This window comes from Desmodus rotundus, chromosome 12, assembly GCF_022682495.2.
Source record: "Desmodus rotundus isolate HL8 chromosome 12, HLdesRot8A.1, whole genome shotgun sequence".
NCBI lineage: Eukaryota > Metazoa > Chordata > Mammalia > Chiroptera > Phyllostomidae > Desmodus > Desmodus rotundus.
In genome coordinates this window covers 42,235,375-42,260,590 of record NC_071398.1, presented here as the reverse complement: position 1 = coordinate 42,260,590, position 25,216 = coordinate 42,235,375, and the positions used below count along the sequence as shown (strand labels likewise).

At 43.3% G+C, this 25,216-nt stretch overlaps 1 protein-coding gene across 7 annotated transcripts; it reads left to right on the top strand.

Moving 5' to 3' along the window:
• The first annotated feature begins 9,018 nt into the window (after window positions 1-9,018).
• Window positions 9,019-24,183, top strand: ZNF235 (zinc finger protein 235). Of its 7 annotated transcripts, none has more exons than XM_053914448.1 (5): window positions 9,019-9,091; window positions 10,455-10,603; window positions 13,314-13,440; window positions 13,942-14,067; window positions 17,630-24,183. In XM_053914448.1, exons 2-5 carry the CDS (start codon window positions 10,589-10,591, stop codon window positions 19,600-19,602), a joined length of 2,241 nt encoding a protein of 746 aa, XP_053770423.1. In that variant the 5' UTR covers window positions 9,019-9,091; window positions 10,455-10,588; the 3' UTR covers window positions 19,603-24,183. The 7 variants fall into 7 exon arrangements, with proteins under 7 accessions (XP_053770423.1, XP_024425140.2, XP_053770424.1 ...); XM_024569372.3 differs by having other exon boundaries at window positions 9,025-9,091; window positions 10,543-10,603; XM_053914449.1 differs by lacking the exon at window positions 17,630-24,183 and adding an exon at window positions 13,563-13,682 and having other exon boundaries at window positions 9,025-9,091; window positions 10,543-10,603; window positions 13,942-14,064.
• Window positions 24,184-25,216: the final 1,033 nt, after the last annotated feature.

The following is a 25,216-nucleotide window of genomic DNA, read 5'->3' as shown; positions in this document are numbered from 1 at the left end:
CGTACTGGCTAAACAGCCTGGTGAACAAAATGTTGGTGGATGGCAGGGCTATTTAACATGCCCTGTGGCAGGACTTTCCACTGAAACCTCTCTAATGGTGGACAATTGTTAAGTACTGGGACTGAGAAGGCAAATCTCTTGCAGTTCCTTTCTGCTAGGGGAATGATAAAGAAACAGTCCTTTAACTTTTTCCTATTACTTTTCCTGTTTAGTCCCAGGGGCCTGATTCTCTGATTCTCACCCTCCTGGGAGGGCTCCAAGTGGCGGCTGAAAAATAGCCTCAGTTTTAAACGTGCCCCCCCCCCCGCCTTTTTTTTGGAAAGAGTAAAACATGGGGCTCAAACCCACAACCCTGGGATTAAGAGTCCCATGCTCTACCAACTGAACCAGCCAAGCCACCTGGTTGAAAGTCAGGAATCCTAACCACTAGACCATGTGGAAAAGATGGGGGTGGAGGTGCTTTGCTTAAAATATGTTTTAGAAAAGAGCGGTTATGCACCAAGGGCCTTTTGTGACTTGATTAACTAACCATTCCCTCCGGGAGAATAGCCAGTTCTTCCCCAAGGAAATGATCAGTGTTTATAGGTACTGAGTTAAAAAATGGTTCACATTCTTCCGCGGAGAAGGGCTAGTTCTCCCAGGAGACCGCACTCCTATATTTCATTTTTACAATAAAAGGTCATGGCTCTGGCATAAACAAGGAGGATTCTTAATATTTCTTTAATACGTCACATTCCCCATTCCACTTGTAACATGCTTTAGATTGACAAATTGATGAACACATTCATAACCTTCAGAAACAATGTTTTTATTTATTTAAAACAATTTAAATTCTTTCTGAGTAGAATCCTTATGATGTAACAACATTAGAGATCTCATTCTGTTTACCAGAGGTTTAGGAAAATATTTCAAGATTGAGCCATTCAAAAACAAAATTCAAGCAAAGCAGTATTTTCAAATTAAATCCTCTGAAGTTCGGAAACTGTGTATTTCCCTGGATTCCCTAATATTGATTGCTGTTCTGAAAGCTCCAATTGGGGTTGGGGGTGCTAGAGTGGGCGCCCCCTCAGAAGTTTCCCTGAATGGGTTGGCCGTTTTTGTTGAATTTAGAACGGTATTCCTTTGCCCAATGCCTGCCCTTGCCACAGTGGGAACAATCCCCAGGGGGGATTCTCCCTTAACTGCCGCAGCCAAGAGGGAAGCCTTATAATGCTTTGTGCAGATATCCTGGCAAGCCTTGATAAACTCACTGATGTCTTTGGTGGAAGTTCGCAGAGGCCCTATAATGGCCCTGCAGTCTTTGTTAGCATTCTCATAAGCTAGCTGCCACAAAAGAGCTTCGGCTGCTCTGTCATTATCTATTTGCCTTTCAATGGCTTCTTGGAGGTGATCAATAAAGTCAATATATGCCTCCGCAGCACCCTGATGGATATTGGTAAAGGAAGAAGTTTCCCTGGCCTGAGAATCAGGCACAGCCTTCATGGCTCTGAGAGCAATCCGAGCACTTTGATTAAAAGCATGAGGATCAAGCCTGGCCTGATCCGCGGCCGTGGCAAAGTCCCCAGACCCAAGCAGCATAGAGAGGGTGACAGGATTATTCATTTGTGCATTTTCGGCTGCTTGGTGGATGGTTCGCCAAGAGTACTCCGCATGCCAGACTGTGAACTGAGCTAGAGTTAGGACTGTCCTGGCCAGAGCAATCCAGTCACAAGGGGCCATTTTATAGCTGTCAGTGATGGCTTGGAATAGCCCGTTAGTATAAGGAGACTTAAGCCCATTTTCTCTAATGCTCCTTTTTAGATCCTTATACAGGGAAAAAGGAAGGGGCTCATGGACATTTCTTTGACCCTTGACTATAACGGGGAAGGCTGAAAGGGCATCTAAATCTCCAGTCTCCGCTGCCTGCCGAAGGCACTGTTGCGTGGCCCTAACAGGATACCTGTCTGGACTTTCTGGCTCTCTGGGTGGAGAGTCATTCTGCGAGGAGGAACGCTCCCAGAGTTGAAGTAAGGAGTGACGGCTATGAGGCAGGTCCTCCGGTGGGGCTGTAGGCAGAACTTTCATAGCTGGTTCTTCTACTACATCATACGTGACTCCCTTCTTTGAACTAGACTCCTTATCCTCCTCTGTGACTAGCTCCTGTTTCTTAGCCCACATGGGCATGAGAACAGTCTTGACTAGGCCCCAAGTTATTAAGTTTTGGGGTCCAGTAGAAACACCACTGTCCTGTAAAGATTTTAACTTATCGCCTGCTTCTTCCCAAACCTCGATATCTAAGGTTCCTTTGTCAGGAAAAGCAGGGTAATATTCCTTTATAGTTCGTAAAAGCTGAATGAGATGCTGTTCCTTTACCTTACAACCCGCTCCCCGAGAAGCTGCTGTAACACTCGCAGGTAAACTTCCTGCTCTTTAGATAAACCAGAGCCCATTCTTGCTATTAAAAAGGCTCCTTTTAACTTTTGATTGTTGTCCTTTCAGATTCCGCCACCTATGGTGAACCCTAACTAGTTAGCTGTTAAGGGATAGAGTGTGGTGGGTCGAAATTGCTGTTGGTGAAAGATCGTCAGGGAGAGGGGCACTGGACTTCCCGAGTACCCTAACCCTGCTTATGGGTCTTGGGTCCTCCCCAAGCGTTTAGAGCTGAGAGGATGGGGCTTGTCGCGCTAGGTGACCAGCCTTTATATGATGTTGGAGGCCCCTATAAGGCCCCTGCACGTCTCGGGAATTGATCCCAGACACCCTTGCAAGGTTCCAACTCACATGGGAACACCCAATTTCTCAGGCCGAGGGGAGGAAGTGCCTTTTGTCTTCGAAGGTTGGCGAATGCCAAAAGCTCTCATACAAAACCTGTGACTAACGCTAAATTCTTCCAGAAAGCAATCTTCGGAGTCCAGCCGAAACCAAAACACTCATTCCCTACCCACTTTTCCCTATGCAGGCGGACGGAGCAAAAAGGCAAAAATCAAAAGGACCGCAAGAGGTGGCTTGAGTGACAGAATTTACTGAGATGCCTTTAAAATATCCCTGTAACTGGTTGCTGTTTTTAAAGCTGATTAAAGGGAAAGGCTTTGCTCTTTCTCCCAAGCCTAGACCTAGTTGGGGGCTGTGCTGCGGGGGGATGGGCTTGTGAGTGTTTTTACAGTGTGCCTTTCGTTGCACGGACTTTTGCCTGCAGCTGGCAGGGAAACCTAGTGTTCTGTCCTGGTCCACGTCCAGCTTATCCTCTCAAGGGTATCTTCTAGTGGTGAGTGCCCTTGTGGCTTTTAACTACTCGATCCGTGCCCGTGAAATTGCGGCAGATGCTTGGGAGAGAGAGCAAGGCTCCTGCTTACTAAAGAAGGTACAATTGCAAAGTGGTCGCAAGAGAGGGAAACCTGGGGAGGAATCCCTTTTCCCCTGAATCCAATACACCCTACGGCATAACTGAAAAGCACTCGGTGCCATAGGCCCTTACCTGGGCTGATGTGTGCACTCTGACCAAGTTGGTGTGTTGACCACAACTGTGGCTCGTAGCCCTGGGTCCCTGTTCCTGGGCGACAGATGACGCAGATCTTGACCCGCAGGATCCATTGTGGTAGCAGTATTCACATACACACGGACTACAGAAATCCTGTGGGGGAAAAGGGATGCCTCGGCCACTCCCTCAAAAGGAGAGCACCCCGACCCTTGCCTTGACAGACTTTTATGTTTTTCTAGGCCCCTTACATCAAAGAAGGTCCTCCTTTACTATGCAAAGGTTTGTTTTGGGTGGTTATCTTTTGCAGACAAGGGAGAGGGTGTCGCTGAATACATCAAAGGAGGACATTTGCAATGTAAAGGGAGAAGTGGTCCAAATGGCTAGGTTCCATACCTGGAAGGTCTAGCCCAGATTTTGGGAAGATAAAGATACTCATTAAACATTTGCTTGCCTCAGGGTGAGGGAGTTTTAGCAAGAGCAAGTCTCATAGCAGTCTAGGTACAATGCAGGCCTGATTTCCCACTGGAGAACTTATGCATGGATGTGAGTCCTGCCCGCCAACCTTGCTCCCCACTGGCTTTTCTGAGTGGGGGCTGAGCCACATTTCCCATGCTTGGAACGGTTCCCCACACAGGCGGGCAGCCGGGGCAGGTAGGACACACGGCAAGGCAGTGGCTGGAGGACTGGGGCAGGCAAGGCAGTGGCTGGCAGGCCGGGAAATCCCATGTTTGTATTTGGATTAACTGGGAGGAACAACTGGAGATTGAGACAGAACATGCAACCCAGGGCTGCAGCCCAGGAAAAGAAAGCCTCAAATTCTCTGGTTGTAAAAACCTGTGGGAGTTACAGTGGTGGGAGAAACTCCCAGCTTCACAGGAGAGTTCATTGGAGAGACCCACAGCATCCTAGAATGTACACAAACACACCCACCTTGTAATCAGCACCAGAAGGGCCAAGTTGGCTTGTGGGTAGTGAGGGACGTTACTGAAAGCCTCCAAGAGCCCAGCAAGTGGCATTGTTCCCTCTCTGAACCCTCCCCCACATAACGCAGTGTCAGAACGCAGTGACGTTGGTTGCCCGGCCCTGGTGAATATACCTAAGCCTCTGCCCCTTAAAACATAATGGGTGAGCCAAGACAAAGAAATATGGCCCAAATGAAAGAACAGATCAAAGCTCCAAAAATAGAACTAAGTGATAAAGAGATAGCCAACTTATCAGAAGTAGAGTTCAAAACACTGGTAATGAAAATGCTCACAGAAATGGTTGAGTATAGCTGTAAAATAGAGGAAAAAGTGAAGGCTATGCAAAGTGAAATAAAGCAAAATAAACAGGGAGCCAACAGTGAAGGGAAGGAAACCAGAACTCAAATCAACGATTTGGAGCAGAAGGAAGAAATAAAAATTCGACCAGAACAAAATGAAGAAACAAGAATTCAAAAAAAATGAGGAAAGGCTTAGAAACCTCTGTGACAACTTTAAACGTTCCAATATCCAAATCATAGGGGTGCCAGAAGAAGAGGAAGAGCAAGAAATTGAAAACTTACTTGAAAACATAATGGAGAATTTCCCCAATCTGACAAAGGAAATAGACTTCCAGGAAGTCCAGGAAGCTCAGAGAGTCCCAAAGAAGTTGTACCCAAGGAAGCACACACCAAGGCAATCATAATTACATTACCCAAGATTAAAGATAAGGAGAGAGTCTTAAAGGCAGCAAGAGAAAAGGAGACAGTTACCTACAAAGGAGTTCCCATGAGACTATCAGCTGATTTCTCAATTAAACGTTACAGGCAAGAAGGGGCTTGAAAGAAGTATTTCAAGTCATGAAAGGCAAGGACCTACATCCAAGATGACTCTATCCAGCAAAGCTTTCATTTAGAATTAAAGGGCAGATAAAGTGCTTCCCAGATAAGGTCAAGTTAAAGGAGTTCATCATCACCAAGCCCTCATTAGATGAAATGTTAAAGGGACATATCTAAGAAAAAGATGATCAAAACTATGAACAGTAAAATGACAATAAACTCACAACTGAAATTAAGAAAAACAAAAACAAACTAAACCAACAACTAGAACAGGAACAGAATCACAGAAATGCAGATCACATGGAGGGTTATCGGCAGGGTGGGGAGAAGAGACAATGGGGGAAAAGGTGCAGGGAAAAAGAAGCGTAAATGGTAGGTACAAAATAGTATGGGAAATGGAGAAGCCGAAGGACTTATATGCACAACCCATGGACATGAACTATGGTGGGGGGGTGGGTGGAATGCTGGTGGGTGGGGGCCGGGGGGGAAGGGCAGAGGGAAATAAAGGGGAGAAAAAAATAAGACAATTGTAATAGTATAATTAATAAAATATATTTAAATGTATATATAAAAAATTAAAAAATAAGCTGCAGTTCTTTGGAGCTTGTTAGGTCTGCTGCAGGCCCACATGGCTGCTAGACCATCATGGTTGTGTGTGTTCCTGGGCAAGAGAGAGTGTCACCACAAGGCAAGAGTGTGGGGGGCAAGCTCGGTTCACTGAGCAAGAGAGAGCTTCTTTGTTAAGCTAGGTTATATTTCCTTTGGCTTCGGAAGATCCAGGTGTTTCTTCATAATAACCAGTCAACTTCCCAAGCTCTTGCGGGCTTCTGATGGGTCCACACTGTAGCAAATGATCCCTTTCTCAGGTTGGACTGACAGGCCTCTAAGGTCAAGCACCTCCACCAGCTTCCCTGCCCCTGCAACAATCCAGTACTGGAGTGGGGAAGGGAGGGGTGTTCATGCCCTTGGAGGAACAATGCTGATATTCCCTGGGTTGTGTGAAGTTGTAGCTTCCTGGCTAAGCAAGCAGGCTTATGCTTCCCAGTCCAGTAGTCTCAACAATGTCCAATTCCCTTTCCTGCCTCCTTTATTAATATCTAGCTAACTTCCAACAGTGACAACTCAAAATTTTGTTTTTCATTTAAAACCACTATTTTTCATTTATTTACTATTTTTTGTTTGTTTTTTCTATTCAAAGGCGCTTTGCCCAGGATTTGAAATGGTGTCCGTTGCTTGTTATACAGATATTTTCTGTACCACCTATGAAGTAGCATTTTTTTCTCATAATAATCAGGCCTTTGTGTTTAAATTTTACTTTACAGGAAACACATAGAATAAAAATTACTTAATGACAAAAAACAAACAGTGGGAGAAATCCAAATGTGGGATATTATCACAACTGACCTGATTCCTCAATAGGTCAAAGGTCAGAAAAAAAGGAATGAAGGCATAGTATTCAAAAATAAATGCACCTGAGTAGATAAATAAAATGAATAGACTCTGTACATTGATTTGAACAAACTAGTTATGAGAGATTTTTGTGTACTGATTTTAGAGCAAGGAAGTGGGAGAGACTGAGAGAGAGACTTGATGTTCCACTTATTTATCCATATCGGTTGCTTCGTGTATGTGCACTGACTGGTGATCGAACTCACAACCTTTGTGCATCGAGACAACACAGCAATTGAGCTACCTGACCAGGGCCAGTATCGGGAAATATTAAGGAATTATTGGTAATTATTTTATTTGGTGTGGTAAAGGTATTATGGTTTTGAAAGAAAAATATTTTTTTATCCTCAAGATTTTATTGTCACATAATAAAACAAAATATGAACCTTAGAACTGGATTTTTTTGTCCCTTTCTCTTATCTTCTTCCAGTTCATATGCGTGCATCTCTTATCCTGGCCAGTGTGGCTCACTTGGTTAGAGCGTCATCCTGTAGCCAAAGGGTTGAGGGTTTGATTCCTGGTCAGGGCACAAACCTAGGCTGCAGTGTGATTCCGGGTCTGGGTGCACACTCCCTGGTCCAGACCCGCAGAGGCTTCTCTCTATCTTTTTTCTTGCTTCCCTTCCTCTCTCTCTAAAAGCAATGAAAAAAATTTCCTCTGGTGAGATAAAAAAAATATGCTTGCGTCTCTTAATAGCCAGCATCCTCTTAGATCAACACATTCTAACCTCAGCATAATCTTCTTTGTAGTTTAAGCCTTTTTGCAGAAAATTGGCTTAGTCCGCCCACCATTGCTACTCTGAGAAGAAATTTTTTTTTAAATATTTTATTTATTATTTATTTTTAGAGAGAGGGGAAGGTGGGGAGAAAGAGAGGGAGAGAAACATCAATGTGTCATTGCCTCTCATGCACCCTCTACTGGGGACCTGGCCCACAACCCAGGCATGTGTCCTGACTAGGAATCGAACCGATGACCCTTTGGTTCACAAGCTGGTACTCAATGCATTGAGGCACACCAGCCAGGGCTATTTTCTTAAATGCCTGCAATGGAGCTGGTTTTGTTTGCCATAACAACTAAAAAGAAGAAAAACACCTAAGTTCAAGATATTTCTCTGTTATAGACTAATCAATGTTTGTATTGCCATTTTGGAAATTCTTAGCATATTGGAATGAAGAATTTCATTCCACAAAACAATGTGAAGAAATCTTAGGTGCCTTGTGAATTACGGGAGGCAAAGGAATTCTATTCATTCCCTTCTCCTTTGCTTCTCTCCTGACTTGCAGAGCTTGGACACCGAAGACTGAGAATTCCTACCTACCTACTTCCCTTTGCAGGACTTTTTTTGTCCATATCAACATAAGTATTCAGTTGTCATTAGCATGTTTTTACTATTCCCGGCGATTCCTGCCCAAACAAAGAGCTAGATTGTTTATTACAGGAACGTCCACAAAGACCCATCAACCCTTCCAAAGAAAGTATCAACAGTTTGCACCTAAATATTCCTTGCCTAGCCATGACTGGTGTGTCTCAGTGGGTTGGGTGTCCTCCCGCAAAGCAAAAGATCGCAGGTTCAATTCCTGGTCAGGGCATAGAGTTAGGCAACCAATCAATGTTTCTCTTAAAAAAAAAAAATTCCTTACCTAATTCCTTACCTAAAAAAATCCTTATTGTTCCCACTAATCCTGGACAAAGCACCATGCCCTTTACGCAATTCTAATCAAGTCCCTCGCACTGAAATACTCGCCTTAAGCCAAATTTACAATTCTCAATAAATTGCAACCTTGCCTTCCTGGCTCTTAACACTTTCCTGTCCAGGTGTCAAAGCTACGTGGGGGCGCTGTTCTCCCTTACCGCAATAAGCAATAATCTCTGTTTTTATTTTACCAACAGGTGTATTGGTGATTTTTGGGGAGCTGGCATTTGAAACAAGTTTGAGATCCAGTGTTCTTTTTGTTCTTTTGAGGCAGCTCAGATTAAGTCACTTATTTTACGTTTCCAATATTTACCCTACTCTTTGCTTTCCCTAAAACATTTGGTATTAATATTATTTTCATAGTTTAGACTTCGCTTTTCTCTCTTATACGTCCACAATTTCAAAAATCCGCAATTATTTTCACATAAGCTTTAAGAAATGAATAAAGCAAAAACGAATATGACAGTTAACAACGCCAGATAAACGACTCAATCCAAACCCGCTACCAAAACGCTAGCCAGCAGGTGGGTAGCCGGTCCTGCGAGCTGCATTCTGGGAAATGAAGTACCGGCGTGCGCGAAATAAGAGACGCTCCCCCTGGGAATTCTGGGAAGTGTAGTACAGGAACCGTGTGTAGCCTGAGGCACTTCCGCTCCGGGAAGGCGAGGTCGGAGTTGACACCGCGGGCAGTGAGGTGAGTTAACCCCGCGTCCTGGCGATCTCTGTGAACCGTGTTTGCCTCGGCGTGGAGTGAGCAGGGACTAGGTCCTCCCTCCTGAGCACCGAAGCCGCGGCCGGCGGGCAGCGGCAGAGGGCGGTCATGGAGACGACGGCGGTGAGCATCCGCTCGGCTGAGCCTTCCGAATCGGGGGCGGGCTTGCGTGGTACCTGGAGTTTGAGGGTCTCCGGCGCTCGCCGCTCCCCCGGCCTCCCTGCAGGAGCCCCCAGCCTGCTCTGCCTCTTTCTCGCTGTAAAATATCGGGCGAGTTCTTTGATCTCTCCTTGCCTCAGTTTCCTCATGGCAAAAAAGGGTTAGTCCTTTCCCATGGTGTTCTTGTGGGAATTAAGTGAGATTGTATGTAAGAAACTTAAAAAGAGCGCCTAGTGCATTGGCTGTTCACCATAAATTCCCTTGTAAGACTCACAGAGGCGCCCTGTTACTTGGAAGCTCGTGCCAGGCCGGGGTGGCGTGGGGTGGGGTGGGGTGGGGTGGGAACTCACTGATCACTGCCTAATGTGGGGCTGCTTCTGCACCTGGACTCTTTCGAGCTGCTTATTTGTGGAAGGAGAGTGAACTTCAGCCTGGGTTCTGGAGAAAGTCATCTGGATTTTCCCGGACCCAGAAACAGTGATCCCGGCTTTGCAGAGTACCTAACGCGTCGTGAGGCCTTAATAAGTGCGATATAAGCCACTATTGTTGATTTAACTGCAACGGGATTTCTTAGGCTTAGGTTTTTATTAGTCATTATTTACCTTCTTGTATATGGGAGAAGAAACTTTGTTGAGACTCTTTCTGCTTAATATCATTTGCAACGAATTATACTGTTAGGAGAGAAAAAAAAACCGTGGAAATTTAGCTATTGTTACCAACAGGGGGAATTTTATCTGTGAGATAACCAATCAGAATTAGGTTTTTCTAACGGTAACTCACGGGACAGAACAATCATCTCTGAATTCTGGGTTTCTTAAAAGAGTGATTTTTCTAGAAATTGCATTTGCAAGGGCAGTTTTAGGGATCCCAGACTACAGCTTGCCTTTATCTGCCAGAATGACTTGCTCAACGTTTACATTGCCGAGGAGTAGAAAGTAATAATTAGAGGTGGCAGAATTTGAACCCAGGCATTTTGGGCCCATTAAGGTTATACTGCCTGCCTGCTCGCTTGCGTCTCATTTCCTCTACTACCCAGGCTCAGGAATACTCTGGAAGCTACAAGAGCACTCAGGTTAGGGCTGTTCTAAGGAATGCTCATGAACAGTGGCAGCTGGCTGGGGGCGCAGAGGAAGCTGGAGTCCAGTCCCTGTTCTCACTAAGCTTTGTCACCACTGCTTCTGCCTAGAGAAAGGGGCACCTTTGTGCTCCCATGAAGCGCCAAGTGGACTAGCAGCATCCCTAGCATCTCTCTCACGATGGCTTTCCCTTCCCAGTTCTGCATCCAGAACTCTGCCTTTCCCCGAAACGAAGAGGAGAAAAATGACCAAGTTCCAGGTAAGTTGGCGGTGTGCCTTTGTTTCTTAAAATGACATCTCATTCCACAAAGTTTGGACACATATCTCTCCTGCTTGGGAAAGGTAAAAGGGAGCCAAAGGCACCTGAAATATTGTTATGCCAGGCTCTTGCCTTTTGCTAATTTCCTACTTTTTTTTCTAATTCGCTAATTTTTGCTAATTTTTTTTGCTAATAATAGTGTGAAAATTAATAGGTATTTTAAAAATTATTTTACTTATTTTTAGACAGAGGGGGAGGGAGGGAGAAAGATAGGGAGAGACGCATCAATGTGTGGTTGCCTCTCACGCGCCCCCTACTGGGGACCTGGCCCACAACCCAGGCATGTGCCCTGACTGGGAATTGAACCAGCGACTCTGGTTCGAAGGCCAGTGCTCAATCCAGTGAGCCACACCAGCCAGGGCAATGGGTATTTTTAAAAAATTAAAAAGAACTCCCACTTTATAAATATGTTTACAGATTTGCTTTTTATTTTCCCACATTCCTTTTCATTTGCATTTACACATACATATTTGTAATCACTGCTTAGCCACTTTGGGGTTTTAAAGTTTAATTTTATATCACCTATGACTTTGGCCACATCATTTTCCACAGTACACCTAGTATTTTCCCCCTTTTTATGTAGTTTATGAATTTTACCATTTTAAAGATGGTTGCAGTGACAGTTTTTCTACATATAACCTTTCTTCCCAAACAGGAGTTCTGAGAATTCTCCCATTTTTTTTTCTCTCTTCAAAGTTCTAGGGACTTAGTTTTCTGCTGCATGGGGCCTTACATTGTGTGGAGAGAATATGTAAAGTACGGCTGCTTGTAACGGGGTCCAGCTGATAACTAAACTCAAAGAAAAGAATTTTAGTTGTTTTCAAACAAGAAGAACAAGACTGTCTTTAATTCTAAGTTAAACCATGTATATATCATAGTTAAGTATCTGTTTCATTCATGGACCTATTAGTGTATTTTAAAGAAGTACAGCCCTGGTCTAGGAGCCCCAGGGACTTGCCTGACCTTCATTGCATGGAACCGCCGTGTGAGGGTATAGATGGTCTTGTTCGCATTTTAACATGAACAGATTTGTGCACTTCCAGAGACCTACTGCAGTCCGCTCAGTCCCCAGCTGACACTTGTTAACCTAAAGATAAAAGGCCAAAGTGAGAGGCAACAGGCTTTCATTTGATCCAAAAGAAGTAGCTATTGGGGAAGCAGAGATTCAGGGAGAAACCCAAATAGTATTCCTGTGAGGAGACAGACAGAAGGGGGATAATTACATGAGTAGAAAGGAGGCATTTCCATGGGTGTTAGTAAGCGAAGGCTGGAATTTCTGCAGGTGCAGATAAGCTAACGTGGTGATGCCCATCCTAAAGAATGTCATTAATTCTCCGTCATGGTGTCTGCTTCCCTGTCAGCTTTGCAAACCACAGCTGGGGCTCCCTGCTGTATCAGGCCCAGCCCAGAGGTTATCTTGCCCAGTTACGTTCCAGAGGTTTGAGGACTAAAACTTGCAAGGCAGTTCCTTTGGGATGGTAGCTCCGATTTTATTTGAAGTGGATCTGTTTATATTATTTTTTACACACTAATGGTTCAGTTACCTGAGCCAGGAGTTTCGGGCGTCCAATTAGGGTAAGTGGAGAGACGCAGAAGAAGTGCGACTACTGCGCTGAGGGGCCAAGGCCCCTATATTATAGTTCATCACTTTTATGAGACACCTATTCAGGCAGCCCTGAATAACGAGAGTGCTGGCTGGCAGTTATTGAGTATTTAACGTGGGTCAGATACTGTCCTAAGTCCTGTACATAGTCTCATTTAACACCTTCAAGTACCCCGTGGTGTACTGTTACACCGGTGGGGAAACTGAGGTGTTGAGCAGTTAGGTGACGTGTTCAACAAAGCTTGTCTCGGGCAGAGCCTTCGAGTGTGAACTGAGGCAGTGAGTCTCCAGAGCCTGTGCTCTGAACCTCCACACTGAAAGCTCCTGTGTTTGACAGATGCAGCGTGTTCCCGAGAATAGAGAATGACTTCCGTACCTGCTCCAGAGGGGTCCTGAAGGCAAACACTGTTAGACTGGCAAACATTGACAGAATAGTGCTACTACCCAGGGAAAGGAGGCGATAGCCACCATTCGGTACTGTTGAACCTAAACTCAGTTTCTTACAGTATCTGGTACTGTGAGCATCACGGTAAAATGTGTGTGCCATGATTTGACAGTGACTATTCTAGAAGCTTTATTTAACTACGTAAAGGGTGCCATGTTAAATGTATGAAGATTTTTTGTTTTCAAGCAGTTTTATAATTTTTTAAAAGATTTTATTTGTTTACTTTTAGAGAGAGGGGAAGGGAAGAAGAAAGAGAGGGAGAGAAACATCAGCGTGTGGCTGCCTCTCGCGCGCCCCCTACTGGGGGACCTGGCCCACAACCCAGGCATGTGCCCTGACTGGGAATTGAACCAGCGACCCTTCAGTTTGCAGGCTGGTGCTCAATCCACTGAGCCACACATTCCAGGGCTACAGATTTTTTAAATGTTCCTCTTGATTCTTTCCTTTCTGTCTGTTTTGGTGTGACTGTAGAAGGGGAAGAGGACAAACTACCAAAAGGAGCTGTTCAGGTCCATTAAAGTCTAGGTCAGCTTCCTGCCTATCTGCCCAGTGCTGTCCTCTGCCCAGTTGTAGGTTGAGGTTGCCTGTGTTTGGTGTTGTAGGAGGCCGTGACGTTCATGGATGTGGCTGTTGTCTTCACGGAGGAGGAGCTGGGGCTGCTGGACTCTGTCCAAAGGAAGCTGTACCGAGATGTGACCCTGGAGAACTTCCGGAACCTGGTTTTAGTGGGTGAGGACAGGTACCCTCCGTAACGTGGCTTCAGCCCCTTGCCCAGGGTTTCTCCATCTCGGCACTGTTGACATTTTGGGCTAGATAATTGTATGTTGTGGAGACTGTTCTGTGCGTTTTAGGGTGTTTGGTAGCATCCCTGACCTCTGCCCACTACTTCAAGGCTTCAGGACCCCTTAGAGACCAGAGTTTTCCAGTGTGTTTGCAAGTAGAGACAAGACGTTTCTAGTCTTTGTTCCAAGGTAAACATTTGACTTATAAATTAACTGTAAATGAACAGTTGGGCTTGGCTGTACCTGGCTCCTTATTTCATATATCTTTTTTTAAACTTGTGGGTAATGTTCCATTGGTGGGTCATGAAGTTGATTTATTAAGTTGCATCAAAATGTTTGGCAAGCACTGCTTTGGGGGAGGGGCAGAGCCTTACATCATGGGATTGGACCCCACATTTTATAGTATTTTTTACCTTTAATGTTCCACTTTAATCTTGTCTTTTCACAGGGCATCAGTCCTGTAAACCAGATGTGATATCCCAGCTGGAGAGAGAGGAAAAGCTTTGGATGGCGGAGATCCAAACTCAAAGAGGCGGACATTCCACAGAGAGCTGGGCAGCGGGAGTCCCTGAAGGTAACAGCCCATCATTCTTTCTCTGTTCTGGGGAACCTGCTCTCCACACAGCAACCCCAGAGACTCTTGGGAAACATCTGTCACATCATGCCACTCCTCTGCTTCATACCCTCTGCTGACGTTCTATTTCACTCAAAACAAAACCCAAAGTATTTCAGGGGCCTGGAAGGCCCTGGAGTGTTTGCTCGTTCCCCAGGCTTTACCATTCTGCATCTTTTTCTTGTCATTTCCCTCTTTTCGATGCTGCCAGACTTACCTATTTCTATTGTAGAACCATACCACCCTGAACACGCCCGATCTCGTCTGATCTAATGTAGGATGATTATGTTTCTGCATCAGAATCTTTTCACTGGCGAGAATCCTGCTTTCCCATAAACCTTCAAACATGCTTTCTTATTCACTCATATCTGTTCAGAAGTCATGTCATCCAAGTCCTTCTGTGAGCATTCTGTTTACAGTACTGTCTTCTCCTCTCTACATCCTTTAAAAAAATTTTTTTTTAAATTGTATTGATTTTAGAGAGAAAAAGAGGGGTGGGGAGAGAAACAGAGACATTGATTTGTTGTTCTACTCATTGATGCATTCATTGGTTGCTTCTTGTATGTGCCCTGACCTGAGATTGAATCTTCAACTTTGGGGACCTTTCGCTTTGTGGAACAATGCCCAACCAAGTGAGCCACACCGGTCATGACCAGCCAGGGCTATTTGTAATTTTTGAGGAACCCCCATACCATTTCCACAGTAGGAGGACCACTTAACATTCCCACCAGCAATGCATAGGGTTTCAATTTGCTGTGTCCTTGCCAGTACCTGGACTTTTTTCCTTTTTTTTTTTTAAATTTAATAATAGCCACCAGAGCCCTGGCCGAGTTGCTCAATTGATTAGAGCATTGTCTTGATACACCAAGATCACAGGCTTTGATCCCCAGTCAGGGCATATACAAGCATCAACAATGAATGCATAAATAAGTAGAACAACAAATCAGTGTTTTTCTCTCTCTCTTCTTCTCTAAAATCAATTAAAAAAATAGCCATCCTAGTGGGTGTGAAGTGGTATATTACTGTTTTGTTTTCCATTTCTCTAATGATTAGTGATGTTGAAATATTTTCATGTACCTGTTGGTCATTTGTATATATTTGGAGAAATGTCTCTAAGTCTTGTGCTCATTTTTTTAACTTTTCCTTTTCAATTAAAATTTACCTTCAGTATTATTTTGTATTAGTTTGACGTGTACAGCTTAGTGGTCAGGCATACATTTCACAAAGAATTCCACTGATATCTTTTGCTCATATTTGAATCAGGGAGTTTGGTTTTTGAATTTGCTTGTTGGTTGTGGTTTTTGTGTATGTGTGTGTCTGCATTATCTTTAAAGTTTTCTATAAGTAAGATCATGTCATCTATAAATGGATATAATTTTACTTTTCCTTTCCAACTTGGATGGATGTCTTTATTTTGTTTTCTTGCCTGATTTGTATGGCTAGCATTTCTAGTGCTGTGTTAAATAGAATTGACAATGGCAGGCATTCTTACTTTGATCTTGATGTTAGAGGGAAAGCTTTCACCACTGGTGATGATGTCAGCTGTATGCTTTTCACATAGAGATATTACGTTGCAGTTTGTCAAGTGTTCTATAATTCAAGGGTGTTACATTTTATCAAATACTTTTACTATATCAGTTGAGATGACCATGTTCTCTATTCTTTTGTGGTCTCTATTACATTGTTGTTGGCTTTTCATGTGATGAACTATCTTTGCATTACAGGAATAAATCACACCTGGCCATCATGTATAATTCTTTTTGCTGTTGAATTGTTTGCTAGTAATTTGTGTAGTCATCAGGGATATTGGTCTGTAGTTTTCCTATAGTGTCTTTGTCTGGCTTTGGAGTTAGAGTAATGCTAGTCTCTTAGAATTAACTTGTAAATGTTGCCTTTGTGATAATAATTCTTTAAATATTTGGTAGAATTTTCCAGTGAAGCCATCTGGTCCTGGGCTTTTCTTTGATGGCAGGTTTTTGATTACTGTTTCATCCTCTTTACTAGTTAGAGGGATGTTTAAATTTCTATTCATGATTCAATCTTGGTAGTTAGCATACATCTAGGAATTTATCCATTTCATCTAGGTTGTTTAATATTTAACACACAGTTTTTTCACACAGTATTCTCTTAATCCCTTTTATTTCTGTAGAATCAGTTATAATTCCCCTCTTTTCTGAATTTGGCAAAATTCATTAATGAAGCTGTGAGTGCTAATGGTCCCCTGGGCTTTTTTCATTGTTGAGAAGTTTTAAATTATTGATTCAGTCTCCTTAGTAGTTATAGATCTGCTCAGATATTTTTTTCACGATTCAGTCTTGGTAGGTATTGTGTTTCTAGGAATTAATACATTTCACCTAGCTTCTCCAATTTGTTGGTGTACAAGTAGTATTTTTTTACAGTCCTTTGTATTTTTGTAAGGTCATTAGTAATGTCCCACCTTCATTTCCAATTCTAATTATTTTGGTTCTCTCTGTTTGTGTAAGTAGCTAAAACCTTGTGTATATTCATGCCTGGGTTGTGGTCTAGCTTCAGGTTGGAGGCATGTAAGAGACAAACAAACCCTCTCCTCCTCCCTCCCTTCCTCTCTCTCTGAAAATAAATAGAAATCTAAAAAGTTAATGTAAATTACCTAGTGCAGTAATTGCTTTGGCTTAAAAAAACAATAAAGAAAACTGAGCATTTGAGAAAACAGCTGCCTCTACCAGTCTTTGCTGATTGGCTTTTCTGCAGAACCCTAATGTGCAGGGTGTGTTCTGAGCCCTGGGATCTGCCCAGAGTTAGGGCTTAAGGTCTTCCCAGGTCATTTTCTGAGCTATTGACTTTCCTGGTTCTGTGTATGCCTTTTCAATTCCCTCTCACACAGACGCTAAGTTTCTTTATCTTCCAAAAAGTGCCGCTTGAGCTTTTCTTGGACTTAGATGTTCTAGTGCGTTCCATCAAACATTTCTTTCTAGGCCTCTGCATGTCTATAATCCCCCCAGTAGCTTCCATGAATCGTGTGTACTGCTGCTTTCCATTGCTTTTTCCCATTTTGTCTGAGTCAGGGAAAAGTGGAGACTAGTTCCCTGGCACGGGTTAGCGAATTGCAGTCTGCTCTGCTCTATGCATTTTGAGGTAGGGAATTGGGAGGTGAACTTCTGAATCCTTTAGACCATTCCATACCGTAAGTAAAAATGGCAAGGCATTTAAAAGTAGTTGTGTATGGAGGGGAATGGGAAAAAGCACTCGCACAGCCCCAGGCAAGACACATACTTAGAAGAGACCTGACAAGACCTTGTCCCCTCAATCTGAGATGGTCCCCAAATGTCATACCTTTTTAAAATGTGGCCTTTACACATTTGCATGTTCTCTTGGTTGCTGTATGTCTTTTGACTGTTTTTCAGAACTCTCACACTTATTTTCGCTCATCTCTAGTGTTTGTCTTTTGTTTTTTTTTGTTTACTGTTTCATTGGTGGAACAAAGACTTGGGGATTCCTAGCCTACATTCTTGCTGATGTCACTCTCTGTCCCTGATTATTTCAGGAGGCAGGAATGAAAATGAGCTGGAGGTTCTTCATGAAGCAGAAGTAAGGTGCCTTTCATTGGGAGAGCTTTCATGCTGGCAAATCAAGAGACATGTTGTGAGTAAATTAACAAAAAGTCAAGACTCCGTGGTACATACTGAAGAAAAAATGTTCCCCAAACAACCTAATTCCCCCTGTCAGGTGGGGACGGGAATATCCGAGCAGACTGATGTGGAAGACAGCTGTGTGATGACACTTACAGAGAATCATTCCAGTATTAATGAAAATCAAGGATTTTCAACAAGGACAGCTCAGAATTCTTGGAATAAAACATATCTGAACGAGACACAGAATGACCAGGGACATTGTAAGCAGATGCCAATGGAAAACAAGTTCTGTGTATTTGTTCCACAGGCTAACATCTTCAGCTGTAATTCTCACCCCCCTGATGATGATCCAGCACACAAGAGCGCTCACGCTCACAGTAAGAAAGAGTGTGGTGAGGACATTGTAGAGGTGTCCCCTCTTGTCCAGTTCAATGCATTCCACACAGGACAGCAAGCCTACCAGTGTAATGAATGTGAAAAAGCATTCAGTGACGGCTCCAGTCTTGAGGTCCATCAGCAGGAACACTTGGGAAAGAAGCCCCTTCCACATACTACACATCAGGAGACCAGGTACAGCTCAGCCATTCCCGTTCAACAATACATTCACGCAGGGAAAAAACGCTATTGGTGTCATGAGTGTGGGAAGGGTTTTAGTCAGAGCTCAAACCTGCAAACTCATCAGAGAGTTCACACGGGGGAGAAACCGTATTCGTGCCTAGAGTGTGGTAAGAGCTTTAATCAGACCTCCCACCTTTATGCTCACTTGCCTATTCACACAGGAGAGAAGCCTTATAGATGTGAAAGTTGTGGGAAGGGCTTCAGTCGTAGCACTGATCTGAACATTCACTGCAGAGTTCACACTGGAGAGAAACCTTATAAATGCGAGATCTGTGGGAAGGGCTTCACTCAGAGATCACACCTTCAGGCCCACGAGAGAATCCACACTGGAGAGAAGCCCTATAAATGTGCAGATTGTGGTAAACGCTTCAGTTGTAGTTCAAATCTCCATACCCATCAGAGAGTGCACACTGAAGAGAAACCGTACAAATGTGAGGAGTGCGGGAAGTGCTTCAGTTTGAGCTTTAATCTCCATAGTCATCAACGAGTCCACACGGGAGAGAAACCATATAAATGTGAAGAGTGCGGTAAAGGCTTTAGCTCAGCCTCGAGTTTCCAGAGCCATCAGAGGGTTCACACAGGAGAAAAACCGTTTCGCTGCAATGTGTGTGGTAAAGGCTTTAGTCAGAGTTCATATTTTCAAGCCCATCAGAGAGTCCACACTGGAGAAAAACCCTACAAATGTGAGGTGTGCGGGAAGCGCTTCAATTGGAGCTTGAATCTTCACAATCATCAGAGAGTCCACACAGGAGAGAAGCCATATAAATGTGAGGAGTGTGGGAAGGGTTTCAGTCAGGCCTCAAATCTTCAAGCTCATCAGAGTGTCCACACTGGGGAGAAGCCATTCAAATGTGATGCGTGTCAGAAGCGATTCAGTCAGAGTTCACATCTTCAAGCCCATCAGAGAGTCCACACTGGAGAGAAACCATATAAATGTGATACCTGTGGTAAGGCCTTCAGCCAGAGGTCAAATCTTCAAGTCCATCAGATCATTCACACCGGGGAGAAACCATTTAAATGTGAGGAGTGTGGGAAAGAATTCAGTTGGAGCGCTGGGCTCAGTGCTCATCAGAGGGTCCACACAGGAGAGAAACCCTATATGTGTCAGCAGTGCGGGAAGGGCTTCAGTCAGGCATCACATTTTCACACGCATCAGAGGGTCCACACGGGAGAGAGACCTTACATATGTGATGTATGTTGCAAGGGCTTCAGCCAGAGATCACACCTTGTATATCATCAGAGAATCCACGCTGGGGGGAATCTATAGAAGAGTGTGAGATAGCCTTTGGTTAGACATCACGTCTCCGTCCATTAGAAAGAAGGTTGCTGCTGGTAGCTGTGGAAAGCGCCTTCAGAACTCAGAAGCTTTGAGGGATTGTGCCAGGAAAGCAGCTCTATGGAATGTGTTTTAAGAACTCAGTTGGGAGATGATTCTTTGTAAACATCAGATTTCACACATAAGAGAAAACTGGTTTTATAAATGTGGTGAGTGGTTAAAGCAGTTTTTAATTTCCTAGTTCTAAAGATGAACACAACAGAATCCTACATTTCATTGGAGTCAATGGAGAAGAGAGGACTTATAAATGAAGACTATACGCAGGATTCTAACAGAAGTATGATGGACAGATGAAATTGATGTCAACTGAAACATAACCTCCACGTGCGTGGGGTGTTTTTCACCAGTTTCTCTACCTTGTAGAACTGCTTCGCATGTACTGGGTGACCAGCAATTACTGAACAAAGTGAAGAAAATCACTATAGTCAGGACAAATATGTGAAAATCTAGTCAGTTCCCTACTGTAAATTCATCACAGCATACTCAAAAAGAATGATATAATGCTGCTGTCCACAATAATACAAGCTAATTTCAACAAGACTTCTGAATGGCTCCCATCCCCCATAAAGCCTCATTTCATTGTTCAGTGTATTATCTGCGTGAAAAATATACTATTTAATCATTTGTATTTTATAGACTGAAAAGTACTGATTTCCCCCCATCTAATTATGGTAAATTTCTATAACTGGAAATTTTGAACCCTAATTCATTAAGGTACAGTTTTACTGTAACACTTTGAAAATGGTAGAAGTAGTTACTAATGACAAAAAATTTTAGTAAACTTAAATTGTTAATAATTGGTTTCTTCTCATTATTTTCCTGCAAGCTGAAGTCAGAGTACATTTTCTCTGCAGTCCTTCCTCCATTCAGACCTCTGTAGCCAGGGGCTTTGCAGACTTCAAGGACATTAATTTTGTCACATTCCACCCTCGTTCTTCCCACTAAAATGGGGAGGGAGGAAGCAGGACGAGAGTGGACTGATTGAAATTCATTAGATGGAACAATTTAGATTGTCATTTTCACAGCATTCTTTGTCCACCACCTCTTCGGAGAAGTGAACAACATGAGCTGGTCCGTCTATCAAAACATGCTCTGACCTAGCAATCCTAGCTTAGGAGAGTGTAGAAAAAGTGAGACAGATCCTACACAAAGATGTTTATATTGAATTTTTAAGAAAAAGAAATAAATATCTGTGAAATACTTGAGTAAATGCATTCAAATATACAGCCATGAAAAACTGATTTAATGGAGAGTGAACGGTGGCCTGAGAAGACCTGCAGGTGTCCTCTTGTCATTACAACAAGGTGGAAAGCTGTGTGATCCAGCAAAGGATTCTCTGCTCAATATAAACGTGTCTGAGAGCCACACATTGAGGCAGAACATACTGAGCAAACAGTGAAGATGGTGGGAGTAGGGAGATGAAGGTTAGGGACAGAAGCTGTGCCTAGTCTAGCACTTGCTACAGACTGCAGTGGACGCCATGGCATTCAAGGATTGGAGAAGCCCCGCTGGTAAAACCACAGGGGCAGAGACCAACAATCGGACCCGGGTGTCTGGCACAGATTGCGGCTGGGCCTAGGGTTGGGTCAGGAAAGCAGTGCAGAGGACTGCAGCATTCTACAGCCCATGGGCACCAGACAAGGATTTCAGATTTGGAAACCTCCCCCACCCCCCCACTGCACCCTGCTGGGTACAGAGAGAATGCTGAAAACAACTTTCCATCCAAGTGGGCTGTACCCACTGTGGCCAAGTCCCCTATGATGACAGAGCTGTAGATTCGTGATCCCGCTTCCCAAGACAACCCCTCCCCCACCCATCAAAGACGCAGAGTGGTAGAGGCAGCCAGGAAAACTCAAGAGTGGCTTTGCCAGTGGCTTTTGCCTTCCAGGAAGGTGCTACTGGGAATACACAGGAGACCCACAGCCCACCACTTCAACCCACAGGAGTGGTGCCCTGAGACTGGGTGGCAAAGGGGACACCCACTTCCTCAGGGAATATGGGGTGTGTTTCCACAGAGATCCCGGAAGCCCCCAGCAGTGCAAGTAAAAGTACATAAAAGCTTGTGTTTCAGCACCACCTACCAGAAAACAAAGATTTCTGCATATCAATCTGCTATACAATGAAGAGTCAGATAAAGAAATTTTCATTCCCACAACTGTCTAGGCAGAGAAATAATTCAAGCACAATAAATAACCAAGGTAACAAAGGAAAATGTAACATCTCCAGAAAATAAATGTAAAGAAATGGAACTATGTGATTTAGATGGCAGAGAATGAAAGATTCCAGTTCTGAAAACACTCAACAGGGTATAAGAGAAAGGCCAATGAACTCAGAAATAAAAATCAATCAACAAAAGGCATACTCCACCAAAGAGATTGAAAGTATTAAAAAAAATTTCTAGCACCAAAGAACTCAATAAAAAGATGAAGAATGAACTAGCAAGCTTAGAAAATAGAACAGACCAGGCCCTGGCTGGGTAGCTCAGTTGGTTAGAGCATCACCTGGGTAAACCAAGTTCGAAGTATGAATCCCCAATAGGGCATGTACAAGGATCAACCAATAAGTGCAAAAATTAGTAAAAGAGCAAATCAGTGTTTCTCTCCCTCCCTTCCCCTCTCTCAAATAAAATCTCTTAAAAAAAAGGGGGGGGTTGGGGTGAAAAGAGAGCTACCAGAAAACCAAAGAAAAAATAGCTATAGGAGCCCTAACCAGTGTGGCTCAGTGGGTTGGGTGTCATTTTGCAAAGCAGGTCATCAGTTCGATTCCCAGTCTCGGAACATGCCTAGGTTGGTGGATTCAGTCCCCAGCTGGGTTGGGGTATATTCAAGAACCAACCAATTGATGTTTCTCTCTCACACTGATGTTTCTCTTCCTCTCTCCCCCTCTTCCCCTCTAAGAATAAGTAAAATGTTTTTAAAAGTGGCTATAGGAGACCTTCATATATTAATAATCACTCTAAATGTAAACGGACTGAACTCACCAGTTAAAAAGGCTCAGTGCAATGGGATGGATAAAAAACCAACTATACACTGCGTTCAGGAGTCACATCTCAGCTGCAATAACAAACAGATGCAGCAACAGAGTGGAAAATGATATTATGAACAAATAGAATCTAGACAAAAGCAAGTGTAGCCATATTTCTATCAGACAAAACAGATTTTAAGATTAAAAAGTCAACAAGAGGAGGACATTTTATAATGATAAATGGGACAATACACCCTGGCCAGTGTGTCTCAGTTGGTTGGAGCATCTTCCCATGAACTGAAGGGCCATGGGCTCAATTCCAGGTCAGGGCACATGCCTAGATTGTGGGTTCAGTCCCTGGTCAGAGCACGTACAAGAGGCGACAAATCGATGTTTTCCTCACATTGATGTTTCTCCCTCCCCCCCATCTCTAGAATCAATGACTAGAACCTTGGTTAAGGCTTAAAAATAAAAAATGGGACAATGCACTAAGAAGATGTAAGACTTATTAATACATGCACCCAATCTGGGAGCACCAAAATATATAAAGTAACTACTAACGGAACTAAGGGGAGAAGCTGAGCAAAATATAATAAGTGATGCCAGGAAAACTGGAAAATTACATGTAAAGAATGAAACTAGAGTGCTACCTGACACAAAAATTAACTCTAAATGGGTCAAAGACCTAAACAGAAGGCATGAAAAACGTACAGACCTTGGTCTTAGAGAAGATTTTATGAATTTGACCCCAAAGACAAGGGAAGTAAAAGCAAATACAAATGAATGGGACTATATCAAATTAAAAGGCACAGCACAGCAAAAGAAACCAACATAACAAAGGCAACCAACTGGATGGCAGATTATTTGCAAACAATCCCTCCAATAATGGGCTAATATCCAAAGTATATAAAGAACTCATACAACAGCAACAACAAATCCCATTAAAAATGGGCAGAGGACCTAAACAGACACTTCTCCCAAGGTCAACAGGTATGAACATGCTCAAATTCACTATCAAATCAATACCACAATGAGAGGCCACCTGACACCTATTAGGATGGCTATGATCAATAAGAGAAAAAGTAAGGGTTGGACAGATTGTGGATAAAAAGGAATCCTCATACACTGCTGGTGGGAATGAAACCAGGTACAGCCACTATGGAAAAACAGTATGGAGGTTCCTCAGAAAATTAAGAATGGAGTTAGCATTTGATCCAGCAACCCTTAAGTCGGGTATCTACCAGAAAAACTTGATAAGTTATTTGGAAAGATGTATTGCCACTCTGTCCCTTGCAGCATTATTAACAGTGCTCAGCACATGGAAATAACCTTGGTATCCTCTGATGGATGAATGGATAAAAATGTGGTGCATATATACAATGGACTACTAAGCCACAGGGATAAAGTATTGCCATTTGCAGTAACATGGATGGATCTGAGGGTATCTTCCCAAATGAAAGAAGTTAGATGAAAAAGAACAAGAACCATATGATCTCACTCACATGGGGTATAAAACAAAGCAACACATGAACAAACAAAAATACCTCACTGGCCACAGTATGGTAGAACAAGAGGGGAAGGGGAGTGGGGGGAGGTGGAAGAGGGTAAAGGGGGTCAAATACATGATGACAGAAGTAAACTTTGGAAGGAAAGCACACAATGCAGTGTACAGATGAAGTATAATACATCTGAAACATGTTAATAACCAATATCACACCGAATAAATTTATTAAAAATGATGCAAATCTAGAATGCCAGGTGTCATTCATGAGAAAACTAGGTTAGCACTTTCCTGTTATGACCCAAGTAATAGAGGTGTGTGTACCTAAGAATAGGATATATGCATAGAGGTGATATGTGGGAGGATACTGATTAATATGCTACCTGGTATACTCAGCTAGGGTTCCAATGACATTTAACTTCCTCAAAAGTCATTTATAGTGACCATTATTAATATTACCAAACAAATCAAATTACTGAATAAATGAAAATCCCTTACAGCTAAATCTTACTTTATCTCACATGGCATATATGCCCGTATGACAGATATACTGAGTTGGCGAAAAAGTCCGTAACATTTTTTTCCATACAATAAGACACACTTTTCATTTTCGCCTGCCTCTGGCAGGCCACCCTGGTGGCTGCTAATGAGACCACTGATAAGTGAAACAAAACATGTGACACCATGGATCCTATACATCCACTCCCCAGAAGGTAAGGTGCAGGAAAAAAAATTGTGGGAAACTGTCTGCTACCTCCAGTCAACACACACATATTTGAGTAAACCATCCAAGGAAGTAAACTTGAAAATGTAAGTATCTGAGAAGTACGAGGTGTTATCCAAAGTGTACTGGGTCTTAAAAGCTTCATTCAGCCCCAACTGGTGTGGGTCGGCCATCATCCTGCAAATGGAAAGGTCGCCAATTCTATTCCTGGTCAGGGCACATGCCTGGGTTGTGGCCTGGTCCCTGGTTGGAGGCGTGTGAGAAACAACCGATGCATGTTTCTCTCCTTCTCTTTCTCCCTCCCTCTCCTTCCCGGTAAATATAAAATCATTAAAAAATATATAAAAAACAAAGCA